Consider the following 10,709-nt stretch of genomic DNA (forward strand, 5'->3'; position numbering starts at 1 on the left):
CGACCGTCAATTAAAGCAAATTTATCTATTTGAATCGGAACTTCATGCTTCTTCTACGAGTTCCTTATCTGGTTTCTCATCTGAAAAATTAGATCAATTTCGGTATACCTGTAGACAACGTCTTCGGTAGAGTACTATGCTTCCATAAATTCACGTTCTTTCTTCATCCTTGTTTGAGAAGGTATACGAACGTCATTCCAAATCCGTGTCCTCCAAGATCCACGTGCTCGAGGACGAAAAATAATTGATAATGTCTTCTAGCAGCGAGCTTGTGTTCATGTGTTTTGATGAAGATGTTCCTACATGTTCAACTTTTGCAGCGTTTGTCGCATTTCTGACATTGGATCACGTATAAAAAAGGGTTTCTGTAGCACTGGATTCAGTTTTCTTTGATTTTGGTAGGTATTCTCAGGGTGTTCGCGGGTTTGTAAGCGACCGTTATATCCTATTGTCGTCATCTCAGCGATGCTTTTGATGTATGGCGGTACGACTCGCTTTTTACCGCTTTGCACTGTTGTGACAGTTTTAGTTAGCTTCCTGAACGATTTATAAAGTGCTCAGACATCCATTTCTATGAAAGAAATCGTTTAGGAGTGTTCCTTTTTAAGTCTTAGGCTCCACAGTGTTGAAGTATGTCTCAATCTTCTGAAAAGTGTCCAAATGCAGGTTCGTTTTTGAAAACCTAGAAGGGTGGGATGCTAGTTCAGAATTCAGTCCGTATGCGTCACCTTTCTGCAGACCTGAGTTTGTAGGATTTTTCGGCAAACAAGTGAGGAGAGCGTCCAAAAACGCTAAATTCCCGTTGTTCTCTTCTTCCATTGTGAAGTGAGTATCGTCAAAAACCCTGTTCAGCAGTTAGCCCGGGTTCGAAGCACCGGTGTTGAACACTGATGTCATGCTGTCACTGGTGATGATGATGTCCAGAGCTTGTCCTGAAGAGAAGCAGGCTCTCAAAGGAAACGTGACCTACTGGACTCTCTCTCTATCTCAAGGGAGGGTCGATCTTCAGGAATGACAGAACTGCAAAAAGACTGAAAAAACCTGTCTATATGCAAAAGAAATGAGTTGGCGTCAACACAAGTGGCCACATCGATTAGTTGTAGAATGGTATGGGACTCAGCTTTAAGTCACACGGATCCCTCGTCTATAGTTTTTTTCAAGAATACCGATGCACATTTATTTTTCACTTGGAACGACATTCAAGATCTCTCAAGATGTCTCAAAATCAGACCTACAGGCTACACTCCACAAAGACGAAACCGATAGTTGACTGTCCAGAATTTTCATCAGGTTTATGCATACTATCGGTCACCGAACGGAGTAGTGATCTCTATTCAACAACAGTCCGTAGTAATTTGAGGGAAATCAAATGATGCACTCTACATTACAGATGTACTCCCTCCTTTATTCGAAAAAACATCAACAAGGTGTGAATTTCGTTTTCCCTTAGATACAACATGGTCTTGGTCTCTTTAGATCTTCCAGAATGATTATACTGCTTGTCCCATTATTTCAGAGAAAATAACGCCTGACGTGAAACTCGAGAGTTTGAACCATTGATGCCAAATCTCTGGAACTGTCATCATAAGCTCTGCCTAACCTGTATGATTGTGGAGAACGGGGCCTTTACTGCACTGGTAGGTAAACGCTAACAGTGCATGAAGTGACATCCGTTCGTACTCAGTTGGACTGAGACAATGGAGACTTTTTGTCTTTCCTCATCTCAATTAATCACTGATATATGAACAAATAAGAGCCCCTTACTGATTTGCCTTCCATAGAATGTAGATGCCAGGCGTTGAGTGGTCAATTTGACGAAGAAATACTTGTTTTAGGGATATCGCGTATTTTATGGTTACATGTGCTTTCTTCAGTTTGAGCAAAAGCATGGTTGTTGGACATAATCGATAGGACATTAGGTACGAGAAAGCCTGTAGTTTCATGATCAAAGACATATAATAAATATTCACATTATTTGGTTTACCTACCTGACTGGCAACTGGAGATGCTAAATTCAAAGAGGAGGTTTTTATTTAAAGTGCGGTTAGATGAGATTTAGCTGACACCCTTATTAGATCAAATGGGAGTGTTATTCTCCGTCTATTTAAAAGAAATAAAAACGAACCAACTGAGATTTCATATGACGCAAGAACAGAGACCTGTTTCCTCCATAAGAATCAGAACTGAATCCGTATATGCCAGTTCCTTGCCGTTGACTGCCGCTCCTAAATAGCTATGATTTGGATTATCTAAGAAGCTGTCTAATCGTCAAGCGGGCGATGGCGGAAACGCGCGTCCATACACCGAGAAGAATTTAGGTCCTGCACTATCAGGTGCCCTAAGGTTCATCCCACACCAGCACATTCTAGTTGATGTGATATTCTTTCGGTTACATATCACTTCATATATATATCAGGCCCCGGAGTACTCTACCGTTCAGCTCAACCGATGCACCTTGAGTGCTTGCTCAAACACCATCTTCATCTCTCGGGTTGCCCTACAGGATCACTCAGCTGGAACGATTTTAAACCTGTCGGATTCGTCCAACAGAGGATTTGGCCGAGCTTTCTGCTTAACTGTAATCACATTTAATATTGCTGGAAGAGCCAAGGACTAGGATTATCATGCTCGTCTTATTCCGTCTGGATGCCACTATCGCATTGCCGATCGGGCTGTCATGGCGGAAATTTAGGTGTTCAAACCAGTATTCTGGAGGTCGCGAGCTCGAGACGCCCTACGGGGCTTTCGTGAGCTGCACACTGCTGGCGATGCCCAGTAAGAATGCAACAGCTGCACAGTGTTTTCTTGGCTTTTCAACGTAGACTGACTTCACTTAGAGGACGAATTCTCCACTAATGGACACATTCTTTTGTCCTACACTCTATTGGTGTTTACGTTTTCCACTCAAAAATTGCTGTTAACTAAGTGTGATAGCTTTTTCTTTCAAAACTAGTCGCCATACACAATGTGTGTGCGTCGCCGACTGACTCTTTGAACAATCCTGTGCGTTAATGTGATCTACTCCGTATCCCTAAACTATGCCTAGGAGCAAAATATCCAATCTCATTTCCAGCATTCACATATGAAATTACCTAATGGTTGTCTGCCACCGACATTCGCTTCACGATTCGATTAGTCGCCTTACAGACTAGTGATTAATTAAGTCGGTCAAAAGGAGAAATGAACTTTAGGGAATCTGAAAAGTAATCACCATCGGTGGATACGGAATCTAGGGGTAGTTTTTCAGTCGTACCATATAGAAACGTCTGAAGTGAACGACCGAAATCGGTGTATTCCCGGAGGTTCACCGTAGTTTTGTTTCGGGAATATAAATCTCACAAACAAATTTTCTGATTAGCTCAGTTTTCCAGATATTGCTTTCAGAAATGGCACACACCACTCTCTTTCAAACAGTCCTTTTCCATCCTCCGTGCGATTATTCTGGTTGTTTCATACCAAAAAAATAAAGTATTGTACTCGAGTCTCGCTCATATGAGAGCTCATCATCAGCAAGCATCCTTGGCAGTCCAGGGAACTGGAATCAGAACGTCTGATATTCGAGGCGAGCTTGTTATCATCACTTCATCAGCACAAGCCGCACGAAGCCGAATTATCACAGCCGTGCAAACGAACTTTTCATGCACCATTTAATTTGCACAGTAGTTTCGGATTAGTATGTCTAAGGTCCATAACGGTCAGAGATATGAAAGTCATTAGACTCTGAGAAAGCACGACTTATTGGGTGTAGAAATGGTCACAATAAATGAACATAAACAGGGAAGCGAAACCCCCAAGAGCTGAGAATATTTCCTCGACATTGCCGAAACCAGTTGACGAGATTGCTGACACCCTATTTTTCCGGAAGAAGTTGATGAAGGAAGGATACAAAAGGAAGGAAGGAAGGAAGGATACATCGATCTAATAACCCTGAGTGATTATCAACCCCCGATTTAACGTATGTGCTGTGTAGTGACTGAAGTTATTGAAAAGAACACACACAGTCCGTTTAGCGGGATTTTCTACCTGCCGTGTTTAAGAGGGACGGAAATATTTCAAACCCTTGAACGATATCGAGTGGAAGTATTGTGTTAAATAGCGGAAAAGTCCTTAGATTCGTCCTGACATTCCCTGTGAGCATCATGATCTTATCATTGAACGCAGCGCAAATACTTGAAATTCATCGTAAATACACTCTAAAGTTTTTTTAAAGAAAAACTTTTCTGAGTGGTTACTTCAAAAGCGGAATCATTCAAAATTCTCTACACTCTGTCAAATGAAAGAGAATTAGTCTAGAGCAGTTGATTACAGTTGAGTAGTTAGGTGAGTAACCTAATTTAGGAACCATGTAGCGGAGCGTCTTTGTGTGTAACTTGATGAGAAGGTAGAATAAGACAACAAGACACCGGTCCAGATAATCTGTCCCCACTGGTTGCGTTCCCAAGCCCACCTCGCTTGTTAGAGTTGTAGTCACCTCTCAGATCATCGATTCCCTCTCAATAATGGTAGGCAGTTGCACGGCCTGATTAGATATGGCATCTCTGCAGGGGCAGTTGGTATGTACAGGGTATGCCTTGGGGCTAAACGGTCTTCATTTAGAATGATCACCTCCGAGAAGAAAGGAAGACGATTTCCGAAATGCCTCCGAGAAGAAAGGAAGACGATTTCCGAAAAACGGCATGTTTCCGGCAACTCGGTAAAAAGAAACTCAATGAAGATCCCACCCCCAATGGAGAACCGCAAAGGACTGTACAGCTGTATCATCTAAATTACGAAATCCGAGTCTTGAAGGAGGTTCGAACCCACAACCTCCAGACTAGTAGTTGAAAACTAAACTTCTCGGCCAGAGCCGCTGATCACCAGTCTTATTAACCCGCAAATGATACATCGCCACTTATCCTTTAATCACGAAGTCTGCATACGTGGTGACGTGTTAACTAGCCCCTCGGGTAGTGACTTCTCAGATGGAAGGTTCTTCTTTCTAAACTACTTACAGTTTGTTGATAGTATGGGGAGACTGAAGCACCTAGTCTTCAACCACTGACTGGGAGGTCGCGGGTCCGAATCTCCCGGGAAACTCATTATGATGGTACATTTTGTAGTGAACAGAAGACTGAGATAAGTTATGCAACAGTTCCGTTCAAGTATAGAGCTCCTCTTCGGTGTCGCAATGCTACTGAGCAGCTTCATTCAGCCGGTGAAGATTTTTTAAACATATTCCTTCCAGGTAGGTGTGCATATGATTTGCAATCCGACACAAGTTTATCTTTTTTCACCTCTTTTTCACCTGTCACATTTTTCTCCTGGGTGATTTACCGTGACTACATGTATCACCTTTCAGCACAAGATACACTTACCAACTTGAGTTGCTACATGTTTGAACATTCTACAGAACACTTTCTTAGGGCCCACCATGGATTTGGTTCAGTTCGACCAGATAGACTGCTCTAGACTGCTTGCCCGAATATGAAAGTACCAGCTCTGCGTAAAAGACGCACTGTAAAAGGCACATTGTTTTTGTAAGCCACACATCACGACACTGCCTCTGGAGTGCCATGGACCATAGATCAGTGATTGATAGCAGCACATTTTCAATAAGAATCGACACAAGATCAGTTGTCATCTCCCATGTGTGTTTCACTCGTCGGCTCTGAATTCGTTTATTATCCACTGGTACTCACAGGGTGTCATTTCAAGCAACAAATGGAAAAAAAGTGATGAACCCTGCAAACGTGTTGTTTCTTGTAGGACTGTGCCCAAGAAACATGAGAAAACTCGTTCTATGTAAGATTCATGGGAGTGGTCTTTTCAATTTTTCAGAGTGTGCAGTCGGACAAGGGCCAACCTCCTTCGGGAAAGTGACTTTAATTAAGCTAGACCGTTCCGTTAAGTCAACATCACTAAGATATTTTTGCTTTGTGCATATCACTAAGCGGCACACTTTTTTCCGGCACATTCTTCCGCATATTCAAAATACACTCCTGGAGAAACTGAAATGGTGGACAGAAGAAACGAACAAACATGCTGTTGGTATTGAGAGACAATTTCCCCGTTGCCAGAAGATATAATAAATGGTACGGTTTGATTGCGTGCACAGATATTCGACACTCGGCAAATTCTGTCATACATCCCCGGCGTTCATCTGAACCATGTCTCCGGGATAAATGGTCATCCGTACAGCCCAGGCAGCCTATTCCTAAACCGTAGATCTCTGTTTGATCTGTGATAGAACTCGGCTTGTAAAATTGCCATAGTTCAGTTGTATTTGGACATATAATCAAATCTAGACATTCTATACAAGGAATGTAAATACCGGCGGCTTCGTCGTACGTGAACAGTTAGCGAAAATGAGACGATGATCCGAAACTGTAAAATTGCCATGATTCAGTTGTATTTGGACGTATAATCAAATCTAGACATTCTATATAAGGAATGTAAGTACCGGCGGCTTCGTCGTACGTGAATAGTTAGCGAAAATGAGACGATGATCCGAAAACTGTAGATATAAATGGTAACGGGTCTGATTAGAAACCGGAAGGTTGGGTGAAAGAAGTTCTGCCATTGAACAAGCTAACCATTGATTTATTTGCTCCAGCTAGCTACCAGAATAATCCAAATGCTGTATTGTATATAGGGTGTTCCACGTCCAACCTGATAACGAACGATTATTTTTTCGGAAACACGTCAAGAATGGTATTCGTAGGCCTGTGATATGGTAGATAAAAAATAATGGATGTGACTAGACTGAAAATCGCGTACAACAGTAGAACCTGAGTTCATCTTGCGACCAATTATTTTCACTGAGATATCGAACAGTAAAGCTTTTCTCAGAGTGTGAACAATAGTAAACGAAGAACTATTTGGCTTAGTTTCCAACCCCTCAGAACCACCGAGTAACTGGTCATTTCTCGTTTCCAATGATAGTTTCTGAGCCCGTAGTCCGATGAGCAGAACCGAACTAGACCAGTCTACCATGTACTCCTTGTGAAGCGTTAGGTTATTTTCAGATTTCGAGTAAAAATACACATCACATTTCACTCGGCCGGTATTGGGTAACTTCCGCAGACAACGTCCTTCTAAGACTGATGGAAAATCTGGGACTGTGCTTAACATATAAGGCCCAAGAAGAGTGAAACTTATTGTGAGCTGCTGAAGAGTTTTCAACAAGATTATAAGTATTGCCACATGGTATTCTCGGGGTCGGGGAACACCAGTGGCATCACTAATGTGGTTGACTGAGACCCGCCAACAACTAGTTTTCCACATACAGCTTCATCTTGCCAATTCTTGGTTGACCTCAGAACTAAGAGACACTTTGAAGCAATAAGTCAGTCAGGGTAAGAGTTATACCCTGCACAGTAAACAAGGAATTCGTAACATCAACTATTCTTATCCACGCCTTTTACATGAAATCTAAATAGTCCGTCAGAATCTCAAATAGAGACTCATGCACCTAAGACGCTTCCATACCCACTGGTTTACTAAGGCTCTTCAAACGAAAATAGACCGGTTTCACCGTAATATTTTTCGATCGCTGTATACCCATACGAGCTGAGCGAATTTTTGCAACAGCCAGGTCTATTCCTAATATACAATTCTGCACAAGAAGTGCGCTATCGAGAAGATACAACAATGGGTATTTACAGTGGTTAACCACATCTTTTCAAAAAAAGCGTATAAGGTTGCGGAAAAGAACATACCAAAGCCAGAGCCTCAACGTTAACCTCCGGCTCCAATGTTTCGAATGCTATACGCTGAAAGTGATTCACTGCCGTCACCTTTGTAAGTGTAACCACTTGTGCAGTAGCTTATGACGGTTTATTTCATCTGACAGCCTTTTAGTTTCGGCACACTGGGAGGCTGAACGTGACCAAATGTAGGTTGACGTCGGGAACGATACATTTCACTTTTCTCGTCGACAAATAATTGTTGAGCATCCAGATAGATATAAGTGGTTTGATCAGTAACTGGACAGAGTCATCTAACCGAAATTTCCAGTAAAAGTGATCGTCTCTAGGATGAGCACTTTGACCTGTCTCATTTTATGATCCTCCCCATTCTTTCGTCCTTTTGTGGACACAAAGCTAGATGGTCATCTTTGATTATTGGTCTCTAGCAAACGCGACTTGGTAAAATTTAACCAGCCTAAAATTTTGATCGTTGGAAAATTAACCATTTAGATCACCAGTGTTTCCAAACACTCATAGCAAACTTCGTACTGGAAGTCCTATCCACGATGTAGGGAACCTCATTTCCCTGACGGTAGAACCTGCAAAGTGAGACAAAAGTAATGACAGACAAAATCTTTGAGGTGATTTAATGTCTTGGGCGTAATCATTGATCCGCCATTAAGCACAAATTTCATGTATTGAAGTCTAGTAATGAGGCTACAAAGCGAGATACGGTTGAGGACATTTGTTCTGTAAGACTGATAGTTCGTGATAATGTATGTTATCCCAGTAAAATGGGAGATCCGGACATAAGAATTTTCATTGAGTAGCCTTTATTTAGGAGTACGTTTTATGCAACTTGAAGAAACTCCTCTGAAAGAGAGATGTTCTCTACGACATGTTTAGGGTGCCATTACTCGAACTTTATTTTAGAATAACGCAGGAAAAATCAAACTGGCCGAAATGCCCCAGATGTTAAGCTTGAACACAGTAGCCAGTTCAATTCATGCCCACGGCATAAGGTAATATAACAGTGCCATCACTTATTTCGTAATGCCTTTCGCTGATGTGAACCCGTGCTTTATTTTTCATCATCTCCTTGGCCTATTCTCATGCTCACACAAGTTCACGCACCCAGTCACACAGCTTCCCACCGCTTTGATCATTAACCTCACAAAGTAAGCTTAGCTGTCTGCTGCACTTCGACTGTCGTTGCATACGCGATACTTTATAATCTGTGTTTCTAGGTAATGAATAACTCCTGTTCCGCTTTAGCATTTTTCTCTCCTGTATACTTTGAGCGCGTAGGTTGGACTTATACTACTGATAAATGTGATGTAGTTGCCTATCAGGATAGTGCTCGGTTGGGTGCGTTGCCCTTTTTTGAAATTGGCACGAAGGGCATTCTTCATTTGATATCTTAATGAGTACCTTCAAAGGGAGGTGTTTAACTCACAGGCCACAAATCGGTTGCATGTGCGAACTAAGTTAAACCTCGTAAAGTTGCCTCATTTGGTCAACAATCCAGCCTGCCCTTGAGAGCTTTTGTGCATGCGTCGAAAACATTTGCTCGCCTCACTAATTCGTCCAGTGTGACCTAACCGCTTCGGCTGATGCAAATTGCACCTCTAGTGTGCGTGTGGAGGGGTCTGCTAAATGGATGTGAGCACAGGCCCAGGTGAATAAAAGTGCATTCTACTTCCCGATCAAATAGCATGCTGTTCGATAATTCTACTACTGCTCTTTATTAACTCAGATATATCCATATTAACTGGTGCGGACATGGAATTCGGCTGCAACGTCATGCAATCTAATGAGGTATTCTTCCTTCCTGAAGGAAGTGATTTAAAAGCGCGCATTTCGGACGCAAGCTTCTTGGGACATTGCTCGCCATCGGGTTGTGAACAGTCCGCACATGTTTTTAAAGACAACATGCAACTATTATGTTGAGTGGTAAAAAACTATTAGGGAAAGACAATCCCATAGGGTTTTTCTGAACCGTACACGCCCAACATCGTACACACAGACAAGCCACCCGAAATGCATTACTTTTTGTGCTATCGCAATGGATAACAATTCAAACCCACAAGAAACGCGCTTCAGTAGTACGTTTGCTGATTTGCCCGCCTCGCTTGTATTGCTGTATGCACCACCGCTGCGAGTTTGCCATCTGTGTCTCTGTGTGTTTGTCAATTCGAAAACTGTGCGTGTTGGCAACTGGACACGATTCCCTCCTGAATTTCGGTCGGGTTTACCAGTTCACACAAGATCAAACAACTACTGTTTGTTTTGCGTCGGGCCGAAACATATGAATACTCAAGGCAGAATACCTTGGCAGTGTTTCACAGGCGCAAGTGTTTTGGAGGGGGGGATTTGTCGGACAACTCCGCGGAAATATTTACAAAACTTCACCTAGCTAACAAATCGATAGATTGTGTTGAGATTCTGATATTGGCGAGTCATAATCCCTACTTCGCGGTAGATGACAATGTCCTCGAAAATCGTCGCATCCTGCATATGCAAGCTGCTTGCCCAATATTCCAGGTATTCGACGCTATTTCCAAGCTGTTAATTAATTCATAGCGATTTCTATAGCAGGAAGTAAATTGCCCGTTCGCACGTGCAGCCATTTTTGTGTATTCGTTTTTATATGAACCCATTCGGAGTGACGGCTGGCCTGTTGTCAACGCCAGCCGTCAACGGTTGTACCTGACTTTACCTGCTACGTGTGGTCGATTTGTATTGTGTTGGATTCTGGCCGTCAGGCTTAGGATACTGTTGGTAGTATGGGGTGATTTGGGAATTCCCAGCTGAGATTGCATCCTGCAAGTGAAACCAGTCTATGCCGGAAAACTGAAAAGCACTCTACAGTCGTTTCGTTCTCATTGGGAATCATCATCAATAGGCATCTCACAAAATTTCAGTTTCGAGCACACGACTTTCCGCTTGGTAGTTTGAACACAGCCGTTCGGCAATGAGCGGCTGATCAGTGTTATGACTAACCTGTACTTAAACAGGGCATAGCGCCACTCATCCTTTGAC

General features: G+C 42.5%; 1 protein-coding gene across 1 annotated transcript; it reads right to left on the reverse strand.

Moving 5' to 3' along the window:
- Window positions 1–603: 603 nt before the first annotated feature.
- On the reverse strand, window positions 604–10,489 carry T265_04501 (hypothetical protein; the record flags this gene model as incomplete). The annotated part of the gene is made up of 4 exons (XM_009169256.1): window positions 604–844; window positions 5,977–6,289; window positions 6,601–6,702; window positions 10,387–10,489. The coding sequence occupies 4 exons, from the start codon at window positions 10,487–10,489 to the stop codon at window positions 604–606; spliced, it is 759 nt and encodes a 252-aa protein (XP_009167520.1).
- Window positions 10,490–10,709: the final 220 nt, after the last annotated feature.

The sequence above is a fragment of the Opisthorchis viverrini genome, assembly GCF_000715545.1.
Source record: "Opisthorchis viverrini unplaced genomic scaffold opera_v5_74, whole genome shotgun sequence".
NCBI lineage: Eukaryota > Metazoa > Platyhelminthes > Trematoda > Opisthorchiida > Opisthorchiidae > Opisthorchis > Opisthorchis viverrini.